General features: G+C 48.1%; 1 protein-coding gene across 2 annotated transcripts; it reads left to right on the top strand.

Annotated features, from left to right (window-relative positions):
- On the top strand, positions 1-12,545 carry lbr (lamin B receptor). 2 transcript variants are annotated; one of them, XM_068577658.1, is made up of 14 exons: positions 1-144; positions 3,560-3,734; positions 4,745-4,960; positions 5,446-5,544; positions 5,874-6,048; positions 6,621-6,817; positions 7,456-7,510; positions 7,627-7,821; positions 7,903-8,006; positions 8,365-8,490; positions 8,583-8,751; positions 8,923-9,003; positions 9,493-9,615; positions 12,303-12,545. In XM_068577658.1, exons 2-14 carry the CDS (start codon positions 3,570-3,572, stop codon positions 12,467-12,469), a joined length of 1,872 nt encoding a protein of 623 aa, XP_068433759.1. In that variant the 5' UTR covers positions 1-144; positions 3,560-3,569; the 3' UTR covers positions 12,470-12,545. The 2 variants fall into 2 exon arrangements, with proteins under 2 accessions (XP_068433759.1, XP_068433760.1); XM_068577659.1 differs by lacking the exon at positions 12,303-12,545 and adding an exon at positions 10,609-10,911.
- The last annotated feature ends 320 nt before the right edge of the window (positions 12,546-12,865 follow it).

Genomic DNA, 12,865 nt, shown 5'->3' with positions numbered 1-12,865 from the left:
AGAGAGGGAGGGAGAGTGAACGCTACGTCAAACCTCTGTCACGGTCCGTTTTTAAAATATAAATCTTAATTTTATATTTTTTATCACCTTGGAAAGGATTATTTGATCACTTGAACTCACTGGAATTACTCCCACAGTAATAAGGTAGGTGCGCCACACCAATGCATTGGCTTGTGAGGAAAATGGCAAATCGCTGTGCTTTTCTCTTTGTTGGGATATTTGGTTTTAGCGAAGTTAACGGAGACTGGGCTCCGACTAGTTCCTGGAATATTACTTGTTTTCACTGGTTCAAGTAAAACCGCCGGAGGGACCGTCAGTATGTGTGTAGTAGTCGTCGTTCTTCAGAGTTGTGTTAGTAATGTGTGTTAGTGATGTGTGTTAGTTCGGACCAGCAGCACGGGGATGTTCACTGTAACGCTCTGGACATTCATTAGTTGGCATGAGATTAGACAGTGCCCGCTCTGTCAAATATAAATAAGTAACTAATTCATTATAACGACAATATTAGCCCATTCGGGTTTTCCTGTTGCGTGCATATTAGCGTAACTACGTGTTTTGAAGACTTTCCTAGCGTTGCCGTCTCTGACCTGAGTTTACTGGACTTGTTCTCACATGTGTCAAGGGTTCATTCTCCTGACGGGTGTGTGTGTTTTGCTCACCGGCAGCAGTAATGCACCATCTTGGCCATCTTAAAGCTAACCAGCTAACTTTACCGCGACAGGTCCGGTGCCGTTAGCACTGAGGAGGTGTGAGGCTCTACATCACCACAGACCCGTCCGGTCTCTGTATTGAGCAGCAAAACCTCTCTTTACTAAGTGTAAAGACTTAAAATACGTTAGCGTCAATCAACACAAGTGCTTTAGTATTGACACGATGGTCCAATATTGACACGACGCAACGTGAGGTGCGTGCGAGACTAACGTTAGAAATGCAAACTGAGATTTCAAGGGTTAGAGGTATTATTATGTGTTCTTCACCTGGATTTGTTGCTTAGTTTGACTACATTATGATAGATGGTTCACAGGACATGGTCTCATAATATATCCTCACAACACAAACCTGTAAGAGCGCGTGCGTTGCTCTGACGGCTTGAACAGTGACGTCACATTAAGCTGGCGCTGGGTGGAGAGTAATGTTAAGTTAGTGTTGCATGTTTAACGCATCTGATTGGTCCGTGAGATAATCACGTTACCTATGTCTCTCTGATGATGTTATAACTTGGTTCACATGTAGCACGTCAGAGCTTCATACAGCTGTTATGTCTCTCTGATGATGTTATAACTTGGTTCACATGTAGCGCGTCAGAGCTTCATACAGCTGTTATGTCTCTCTGATGATGTTATAACTTGGTTCACATGTAGCACGTCAGAGCTTCATACAGCTGTTATGTCTCTCTGATGATGTTATAACTTGGTTCACATGTAGCACGTCAGAGCTTCATACAGCTGTTATGTCTCTCTGATGATGTTATAACTTGGTTCACATGTAGCACGTCAGAGCTTCATACAGCTGTTATGTCTCTCTGATGATGTTATAACTTGGTTCACATGTAGCGCGTCAGAGCATCATACAGCTGTTATGTCTCTCTGATGATGTTATAACTTGGTTCACATGTAGCGCGTCAGAGCATCATACAGCTGTTATGTCTCTATGATGATGTTATAACTTGGTTCACATGTAGCACGTCAGAGCTTCATACAGCTGGAGGAAACAGCAGCTCTCCACACACAGGGCTGTGTAAACTCCTCCTCCGGTATCTTTTCATCAAGCCAGCCTCTGATCAGGAGACTCATCGGTCTCTCTCAATCGGACCGTCACATCCCATCTGGAGCTCTGCTGGCAGGACGGCAGCACGGGGCTTCGGATATATTTTTCCAAGATTAGATGCGTTGCCAGTAGATTAAGGGTTGACTGCATACATTGACTCTCCCTAACTATTTGTCTTAATCCTGGCCAGCCGGTTACTTAAAGGACTGCTGGAGTTTTGTGTTTTTATAAAGGCCTACAAGAGATAAGGTACACATCAGATTTGACTGTAGTTTTGCTGTCAACATAATGGTTATTATTGTCTTAGAGGAGTTGTTTGATAAACATGCTTAATTTTACCAGAGTTGGACAATTTAGGATCCAAAAAAAGTATGACGTAGCAACCGATCTTCCCCTCTAATCAGTTTCTCTGTGCTGTAGTTTACTGAAGCGCCGTGTGGTCCACAGGAATGTACCTCAGCCAGACTGCTGACATGATAAATGCTCCTCCGTGCACAGCTGGAGGAGATCTACGTTTGCTTTGCTGAAACCAAAAGCGTGCTGTTCTGACTCAGTCAGTGGTTCCTCACTTCCAGTTATTGACTGTTAGGTGCTACTCCTGCAGCGTGTTGCTGCAGTGTGTGCTCTGTGCTGGCGGTGGCCTGCAACACCTGGACAGGTGATTTAGAGGAGCAGATACATGGCATGATTCCATGTAGCTCGGTTAATAGAGCTGTGTGTATATCTGCACAATGGTTTTTCTTTGACATTTCATTATAACTGTTCACCATCTTACATTGTGGTTGTCCGCAAACCGGCTGCTAGATTTGGTAAACTTTGGTAAACAACCAGAGCTCAGTTTCCTGTCGTGACAGTGGCTGGTCTAAAAGTCCTCGCCTGGTTGACTTGAATGGCACGAGTGTGTCAGACAGACGGCTTTGGGTAAACCTAGCAGGGACGGGCCCGTCAGCAGTTCTGCTGTAGTGGTTTTCTAGACACTGAGCCTCTCTGGTCCCTCATGGTCCGTAATGCTGACCTCGCCGGGCCTCTCATTGTGTGCAGGCTGCTCACTACAGCTGGCGTTTGCCGTTTAACGTGTAGGCTAATGTAACGCAGCGGACGCTTCTGAAGGACCTTTATTGCAGTCCAACAACTAAACGGGTTCTCAGCTCACACACAAGCTGCTTTTCTTTTGTTCAGTACCTGATGATCTAAACACATCTGCTTCAGGTTCTCGGCTCAGGAGGGTCTCCTGGCTCAAAGAGGTCTTCTGCTGCTCTAATCCTCGGCACTGTGTCTTTTGAACAACCTCTATTTGTGATCGCATCATAAGTTGCTTGATTGCAGTTTTTCTAAGACCATTTCAGAGAGGGGTTATAGACTACATTGCTTCAGTAATTGTCTGCAGTAAACAGGCAGAGCAGCATTAAGGCAGAGGGGGACAATGAGCCCATTGAGATGCAGCGCTCGTGTCATTGTGACATATTGTTGAAGTTTGAGCTCATGCTGGGCGTCTGTGGACTGTATGGAAACAGAAAGGGGCTCGGTGCTATAACAATGCCTCCCATTGTATCAGTGCATCATCCTGCTCACTCTGCTTTGACACTTCTCTCAATAAATACGTTTAAAAAAAAGCCCTTATTCATGTCATGCAAAATGTGCGTAGCTTTTCTCCTAAAAGTTGCATGCTGTTTTTGATGAAAGGCTAAAGGCGTGTCTTCTCTCCTCTTCCTGTGCGCTTCCCTTCCTCTCTGTTTTCTCCCACATCTCTGTCCTCTCTGGCTCTTTCTCCTCGTCTCTTGTCTCCGGTCAGGTCAGTGAAGATGCCTGCTGTGAGGTATCAGAGTGGCGACATGGTCATGGGCCGCTGGCCCGGCAGCAACCTGTATTATGAGGTCAAGGTGCTGGCCTTTGATGCCAAAAGCAGTCTGTACACCGTCATCTACAAGGATGGGACCGAGCTGGAGCTCAAGGAGCAAGACATCAAGGTAGCAAACTGAACTTCTCCTTCTTTTCACGGTTTCATGAACCTTTCGTTTGTCTGGCTGGAATCAGCTCTTTCCAGTTGAATTCTTGGTTGTTGGCTATAAAGGTACAGTAGCTGTTATTTTGGTCCTCATTTCAGCTTGAATACCTAGTGATATACAACAATACTCATACAACATCTGTGTTAAATATCATTTATATAAATGTATTGAATTTGGTTTTATGAAAATAATGATATCCAATTCATCTTCCTGAGTCTGTATGGGACCAACATGTGATGTCAGTGTCTCTCTGTGCATCTCCAGTTACAACTACGTGTTGTGTTAAACCAGATCACAGCTGTAAAGCCATTATGTAGAAATGTCCAGCGCTGAAACACTAATAATAGCATTATTATTTTTACTATTTAACTATTAGGGCTGCACGATTATGGACAAAATGATTGAAATTATGAAAATGAATAATTGATTTTAACGGCCGAAATATGTTTACTCATTGAAATAAACAGAGATTCCCATACTTTCATTAAAATAAGAGCGGTGCTTACTCACAGAGGCAAAACAACCTTTCACCAAAACCTTTTACCCCAAATGAAAACACGGCGCTGCTTTGTCTTATATTTCATCTCATTATGAAGTCATTCTGTTCATCAAGACGTGTGTTTCAGTGAGGCTCTTCTTCACCTGAACTGAGAGCCTTTTAGTTGAACTCTGATGATATCGTCAGTATCGTCGTGTTCTCCTCCTGCTAATCGTCTGGTTGTTGGTGTAGTTTCATTCTTCAGCTCAGTGTCACAGTCTGTCATGTTCACCTCAGAGCTGGAGGCCAAAGAGCGACCGTGGTTCATATGTGATGACCTGTGCAGCCCTCTGGGTGATGAGGAGCTGCTCCAGCCTCTCCATGACGGCTGTGTGAAGCTTTACGTACCAGAAGAGGTCGTCTGTGTCTGTTCTCCTGTACACTTGTTAACGGTTGTGCTGTCCTTCTCTGCTCCATTGCTGTTTCCCCTCAGAACGCTTCAGGTTTCCAGACGCGCTCTCGCTCTCGCTCCCGCTCCCGCTCTCCCGGCCGCCGCCGCAGCCGCTCGCGCTCCCCGGCCCGGACCACGCGCCGCTCGTCCTCCCGCACGGCGGCGGCTGTCGCTGCCGCGGCGGCGCCGGATGGCGTGCCGTCCTCCCGCAGGGACGCCAGGCTGAAGGATTCTCTGGAGATCCGGCTGAGTCCTCTGGTAAGAGCCACGGCGGCGTTCTCATCCCCCGTCTCGGCGCTGGGGATGTTGGAGCAGGCGACGTACAGACGCTTTACAGCGCTCTGCTGAACGGGTCTTTGGGCTTCCTGCCCTTTAACTTTCCCTCCAGGCGGTTGTAAGGAGTCACAATGTGGCGCAATACACACTGCAATCTCTTAGAGCGATATGAGATCATCTGCACAGCGTCAGAGCGAAGTGTCCCGACAGAGGAGACGGCTGGTCCAGCACTCACCGCTGCATCAAAGCCCCTTTGGCTTTTGATTCATGACGAGATGATTCAAGTTGTCTTGACTGAAACTAAAGCCATGAGTTTTCAATAGGAACACCGTTATCTGGCAAGATGATCATAACATTTCCTGAATCCTCTTCACCATGTTGAAGGGAATCGTGTGTTTTGACCATAACGTCACGTTCTCTCGGCCGAGTGCTCACGTTGCTCCTCTTCGTCTCTTCATCTCCATCAGTCTCCTCCTTTGTTGTCTGGCCAGCTGAAGGCAGCTGAGAACAACGGCAACAATAATGAACAGAAGAAGCAACAAGAGGAGAATAACACAGGGAACGAGGTGAGTGTTTCTTTTCTCTTTGGTAATTAAAAACATGCGAATCGTGTGAATCTGAGTTATTAAAAATACATATTCATGAATTGATCAAGTGGTGTATGGGATCAATTACAGTAAAGTTAATGAAGTCCATCTGCACCTCGCACGGTGTGAGCCTCCATCAGGTTGAGTTGCTACAGACGAGACGTTAGACGTCACCGGCGTAGTTTAAGGGTCGTTGCCTGGTGATGAGCCTCGACTATGACTGATGGACAGCCTGCAGGTCCTTAGTTCTCTGTCCAGCGGAGAGTTTTAATTTGTAGGTTTTTATTAATCCCAAACTGTTTGTTCAGAAACCTGCGGGGGTGGTGGAGCCGGCTAAGGCACAAGGGCGCTACAACCTGCGGCGCAGGAAGGACGACGGAGACGCCAAACCGGCGGAGACCAAACCAGCGCAGCTGCAGGAGGAAGCCACGCCAGCTGCCGCACCCGCTGCCGCCGGCCCGCTGGACTTTGGAGGCAAGATAGGTTGGTTTTAGGATAAGAAACACATCTTCATGCCGATAGGCAGCAACCAGCCTGGGGACGGGCTGCAAAGTGTTGCATTCAGGGCCCGGTGCGTTCAGAGGCAGGTTGTATTTATTTACACTCCAGTTCATTTTATGGAGTTTCAATTTCTGTTGTTTGAGGCAGTGTGTAGACGGTGGACCTCCTGACAGTGTGAACGCTAGCAGAACCTGTAGATACATGACCTATTGATGACGACACACGTGTCGCTCAGTATTCTGTACTTTTACTCATTAGTGGGGTAACATCTTGCTCTCTTTATCAGCAGGAGGAATCTTTAGCTTCTTAGAACCATTTAGTTGGCATTAGTATTTAATAACTGTTTTAACTGACGGCATTAATAGACCAAAGTTCTGTAACGGTGCAACAGTTCATTATTAACCAGTAAAGACAGACAGCATCTAAACTATGGCTTTAACTTCAGGATCCTCTGTGAGCGTTGCTCTGTGTAACACCGTGTGTGTTGTGGAGAACAACGCTGTCAGTGTAAATGTGTGTGTCCTGGTAAGTAAACCTCCCGGTCTCCTCCTCAGGAGCTTACTTCTGGCTGCTCTTCCTGCCGGCCTGGGTTCTCTTCCTGGTTCTCCAGGTCCAGCTGGAGGACCCCAGCCTGAGCAGCTTCCCCCCCCCTCTTCCTCCTCTGGAAGCCTTCTGGGACGCTCAGGCGCTCGGCTTTGTGGTCCTCTGGATCTTATTCCAGGTCCTGCTCTACATGCTGCCTGTCGGAAAGGTGAGAGCTGAACACACCACCACAATGAAAACATGAGTTCATTAAGAGCACGAGGTCATTAAGAGTATGAAGTCATTAAGAGTATGAGGTCATTAAGAGTATGAGGTCATTAAGAGTATAAGAGCATGAGGTCATTAAGAGCATAAGAGTATGAGGTCATTAAGAGTATGAGGTCATTAAGAGTATAAGAGTATGAGGTCTGTGTCTTTGCCCCATTAGCAGCAGGATCGCATCTCAGAGCTCAGTGGAGGTCGCTGTAGCTGCTCTACTCTGTTAGCCGTTAGCAGCAGGATAGCATCTCAGAGCTCAGTGGAGGTCGCTGTAGCTGCTCTACTCTGTTAGCCGTTAGCAGCAGGATAGCATCTCAGAGCTCAGTGGAGGTCGCTGTAGCTGCTCTACTCTGTTAGCCGTCACACGTGAACCAGCGCATGACTTCTCTGTTCATCTCTGGCACGAGCAGAAGGATTACTGGTCAGGAGTTGTTAACTACATTCTCCACAGGAAAGAGAAGCGGTTCTTCACATCCTGTCTCTTCCCTTGATGTCTTACACTGACTTAGACTCCTTCCCTACATGATTGCATTGTTTTGTGTGAGCTGAAAGAATCCTCAGTTAATCTGAGTCTCTGTTCCTCTCCAGCTGAGCGAGGGCATGCCACTGCGGTCCGGTGAGCGGCTGAAGTACAGAACCAATGGTGAGGCTGTTTGGACTCATACTGACCTCGCCTGTTCCATGGAGGTGCTGGGACTGTACCTGATGGCTCGAGGCTTAGCTGTCACCTTTCAACCTCCTGTCTTTGTGTCCCTGCAGGTTTCTTCGCCGTGGCGGTGAGCTGTGTGGCGGTGGCAGCGGCGCTGCAGCAGGGCGTGGACCTCACCTACATCCACAGCCACTTCCTGCAGCTGACCGCGGCCTCCTTCCTGGTGTCCGTCCTGCTCAGCGTCTACCTGTACATCCGCTCTCGCTACGCTGCCGGGGAGCAGCTGGCGCTGGGAGGAAACTCTGGTACGGAAGCTCCAGAGTGTCGCCGCACCGCGTTGTGCCTCCTGATGCGATGCCTGACGTCTGCTCTCTTTACTCCACCAGGCAGCGTGGCCTACGACTTCTTCAAAGGCCACGAGCTCAACCCACGCATCAAAGAATTTGACCTGAAGTTTTTCTGTGAGATGCGCCCTGGTCTGATTGGCTGGGTGAGTTAGTAAAACATTTAGTGAGCACTAGAAGTGTATTATTGTGAGTGAAACAGGCCATTTGTATTTCCATAGCTGGATGCACTGAAAGCAGCAGACGTTAACATGTATAGTCCAGCCAGGAGGAGTTTTTTTCTACACACATTGCACCCTCTGGTGGCCACATGTGGAAATTATGTTGAACCTCAGTTGATGGCCTGACGTAAGAACGCCTTGCGTGTGAGCCGCGCGTGGACTTTAGATGTTCTTGCAGTTCATTCTGCGTTCACTGCGATGTTTCTCCTGACAGTTGGCAGACGGCTCCACGGCTTTCTGCAGGATTTCTGAACGGTACTAATTTGTCATCTCGTCTGTTCAGTGTTTGATCAACTTTGCGATGGCGCTGGCTGAGATGAAGGAGCAGCATCTGGACGCTCCGTCCTACTCCATGGTCCTCGTGAACCTCTTCCAGCTGCTGTACGTGGTGGACGGGCTCTGGAACGAGGTACACTCGCCACGACATCAGGAATATCACTCGGGGATGTAAGAAAAGATGCTGACCCGGTACACAACATGCTGAATGTCTGTGCTCCTCAGGAGGCCATCCTCACCACCATGGACCTGATGCACGACGGCTTCGGCTTCATGCTGGCCTTCGGTGACCTGGTGTGGGTTCCCTTCACCTACAGCCTGCAGGCGTACTACCTGGTGGGCCACCCCAACCCGCTCAGCCTCCCTGCCGTCGCAGCCATCCTCTCACTCAAGCGTAAGTAGCAGAGCATGAAACATCTCAACATCGGGGGTGTTTGATGACTGCATGTGTTCTTGTTGCTTAATGTCATTTAAAACCGGCTGCTCGTGAAGACCCAGAGGTAAAGCGGTGCCTCCCCAGCCTGAGGGGGGAGATGTTTACATGTTCTCTCTGTGTCTCTTTCAGTCGTTGGCTTCTACATCTTCAGGAAGTCCAACTCTGAGAAGAACGCCTTCAGGAGGAACCCAGCGGACCCCAAACTGTCTCGTGAGTCGTGTTGTGGAATGAATGAGCACGTCAGGACGTTTCCTTCCTGAACCCCGAGCTGGAGGATCATCGTGTCCTGATGACGGGTCTCTCTGCGGCTCCTCAGCCTCTGCCGGCCCGTGTGGGTCGGTCAGCCTCTGCCGGCCCGTGTGGGTCGGTCAGCCTCTGCCGGCCCGTGTGGGTCGGTCAGCCTCTGCCGGCCCGTGTGGGTCGGTCAGCCTCTGCCGGCCCGTGTGGGTCGGTCAGCCTGGTGCCGCTCAGCTGTAACGGCGTGCAGCAGGGATTTAATGTAGAACTCTACAACTACACTCATCTCATTGAACATGCACTAACTACCTCTTTAAAGGATGTATTCATGCCGATTGTCGACCTCATTTGAGACCGCTGCTCTGGCGTCGGGGTCGATGAATGAGTGAATGAGTGAATGAGTGACGTCAGTACCGTGTGCCTGAACGCCCTTCTTGTCTCCGTGGTAACGTGTCCTTGCAGACCTGCAGACGATCCCCACGGCAACAGGAAGGAGTCTGCTGGTGTCGGGCTGGTGGGGCGTGGTCCGCCACCCCAACTACCTGGGGGACCTGTTCATGGCGCTGGCCTGGTCGCTGCCCTGCGGTGAGCTCAACCAGACCTTAATGCATTCATATTCATTCATTCGCTTTTATATGAACAAATTGATATTTTATTCAGTTCTCAAACTTAGTTTGTCGCCTCAACAAAGCTGTAACACAATGGTCCATGAAGACTTTGCATTGAAATAACTTTCAGTGACTCCTCCATCTGCTCCGTTAGAGGTTCACCCTGTGAGGACAGCAGGACGCAGAGGGAGAGCTCCAGGTTGTGTTAGCGCTGCAGTCAGCTGCTCTCCACTCGTCTCTATGAACAGGGTGTAGACGGGATGCGGTATCAGTTCATGCTCATGTTGAGCTGAGGTCTGTTTCTGTTCTGAGAGAAAAGACCTCACGGAGGAGAAAGCAGTAAGAAAGAGTCGTAACCTGTGAACGTCGCACGTCAACATTTCCACCAGAGTGGACGCATTTTGCAGACGTGTATTCATTTATTAATGAGCTTTTATGTCCGTGTACGTTTGAATATGTGAAGTTCTCAATAAAGGGCTTGAAATAAAGCAACTCTGCAGGAAGTTTGAGAACAGCTGGTTTAATGTGAGCAACATTCCAGCAGTTGTTAGCATCTGCGCTCAGCATAACTAGCATTTTAGCCTAGCTCGTTGTTAAGACACTCAGGAGCAGACGTTCATGCACCTACTGTTTATCACAATTGTCAAGGTGAATTCTGGGTGCACCTTGATAACCGAGCCAGCGCTGGGCGAGGCGTCCCAGAGCCCACATGCATGCTGTATTCAGTCCATGCTAGCTAGCTGTCTGTGGACTGAAATGTGTTTATTATTCACTGTCCCGGCTACAAATGAAATGCACCAACAGCTCACGTTAAGTTCATGGATCTTCTTGCAAAGAGACCTGTGACATCGAGAGCGTAGTTCAGTCGCTGTAGTTCAGCTGTGTTAAGTACAAACCGAACTCCCAGAGGACGTTTGCAGCAGCTTGATAATGCTACGAACAGTTTGTAAAGCTGGTTGTCGGCCCACAGGCTTCAGCCACCTGCTGCCGTGGTACTACATGATCTACTTCATCATCCTGCTGGTGCACCGGGACGCCCGCGACATGAGCGCCTGCAGGAGGAAGTACGGCTCGGCCTGGGACGAGTACTGCAGGACTGTTCCCTACCGCATCATCCCTGGAGTCTACTGAGGACTCTACTGAGGAGTCCACTGAGGAGACTCCTGAGGAGTCTACTGAGGAGACTCCTGAGGAGTCTACTGAGGAGTCCACTGAGGAGACTCCTGAGGAGTCTACTGAGGAGACTCCTGAGGAGTCTACTGAGGACTCTACTGAGGAGTCCACTGAGGAGACTCCTGAGGAGTCTACTGAGGACTCTACTGAGGAGTCCACTGAGGAGACTCCTGAGGAGTCTACTGAGGAGACTCCTGAGGAGACTCCTGAGGAGTCTACTGAGGAGTCCACTGAGGAGACTCCTGAGGAGTCCACTGAGGACTCTCCTGAGCAGCCTGCTGGCCTCTGAGCCGTACCAACGTTAAGGCTCCACCTTTAATTTGAATGAATGCTTTGACTTTTTAAAGTCTTTTTAATCCAATACCTTTTCAGGTCTTGATTCTGGACTGAAGGCGCTGGTGTGTTGAGTTGTTTTGATGCCAGAGAACACGGCACCGAGCGGTATCGTGGACTATTTGAAGAATTGCCTTTTTTATTTTTTTTAATAGAAAATATAGGCTTGAATAGTTTTTTAATCTGGGGGGAATACACAACCCTCCTCTGCTAGGATTGTCTCGTTAGGATGTATATTTTTGTATATACACATTTGTTTTATACTTCAAGAATATCTCACCATTTGCATCATTTTGGTAAGTTTTAATTTTTGCTCCCAAAATGTAACAATACCCGCTCAGCGATCATGAAGCACGCCTTCCTCCCTTCATCACATGTGCATCGTGTGGAGGACGATGCGTCCCACGGGTCCATCCTCTGCTCAGTGGAACGAGGCCGAGCTTCTTTCTCAGGACTCGCAACTCTGATAGAAAAGTTTCATTCTAAAAATGTTGTTTATTTTTTATTATCCACATTTAGTTTTGTGCTGCGTGTCAGTTGATTCGGGAGCTTTCAAGAAAAATGAACTAATGTGAAGAGGCTTAATTTTATTGTTTCTTCATCAATCCCAAAGTGTATTAGTTTTGGTGTTGCTACCTCAGGTCCGCCCCCTTTGCAGAACTGTGCGTGAATATGAGCGCGTTGTTCAGGAAGCAAAGGGAGCTCTTTTGTTTTTGTTTATCTGTTGTGAACAAGCGGCGCCCATCGAACCACTTCCTGCTTCCTGCAGCGTTCCTGATCACGAGCTGGTTGTTAGTGCCACGGCCATGCGAACTTGGTTGGAACCTATTTAAGCTTTAACTTGGAGGTAATATGACAATGAAGTGTAGACTGACAAAACCGCTTCATGAGCTTTTACAAACTGCAATGGTGAACACGAATAAATGCTTATTGTTGCGCGTGTGCAGCTGTAGACGAGTACATACGTGTTCCCATCGAGCACGTTAAGTCTTCTGTTATGCTGTGCTGACTGAATTCTCTGTAAATATTGTTTTTTTTTTGTTTGTTTTCAGTAAAAAGAGATAACAGTAGTGATGTTCCTCATTAGATATTTAATAGTGCTTCTAATTTGTTTGAGTTATTAAGTTTGAATTTGGACCACTGTCGTCATGTTTACAGCGAGATCTGCCTCTGGACTTCCGAACGTGATGAAAACAAAACGCTCTTCAGCCGACGAGGCAGAAGCGCCCTCGCCACGGGGATGTGTACGTCTGATCATTCTGTGGTACACGTGTCTGAGGGGAAAGCAGGAAGTTCATGTACTCAGATATGTATTTGACAAATGAATGAGGTGATTGATGACTCATCTCTGACGTCGCTAGAAAAAGCTTTTCTATTCAAATCTTGCAGCCCAAAATAAAGATTTACAGTATTTGCTTTTTTTCCCGCTTTGTTGTGGACTTTGTTCATTTGGATGCTTGCAGACGAGCAGCAGCGCTGCAGGAAGTGAGTCCTTCACTATGAGTCAAGTGGCCGCGTGAAGGTTCAATTCACTTTATTTATAGAGCCTCGGAGGGCTCAACAATCTACACATGACATCCACAAAGAGAAGTGTACGCATGGAGCATTGAGAAACACACACACTACTCGCTACGCTGTAATGCATCCTTCAGTGCAAACAAACTCCTGTTCCAGAGAAAACAGCGAGACAGGAGAACTCCTTTGTGAGTCCTGAAAACACA

The sequence above is a fragment of the Clinocottus analis genome, unplaced genomic scaffold (assembly GCF_023055335.1).
Source record: "Clinocottus analis isolate CAN_PGR_092001 unplaced genomic scaffold, fCliAna1.0.p SCAF_15, whole genome shotgun sequence".
Taxonomy (NCBI): Eukaryota; Metazoa; Chordata; class Actinopteri; order Perciformes; family Cottidae; genus Clinocottus; species Clinocottus analis.
The sequence above is the reverse complement of the archived record's forward strand: the minus strand, read 5'-3'. Positions and strand labels throughout refer to the sequence as shown.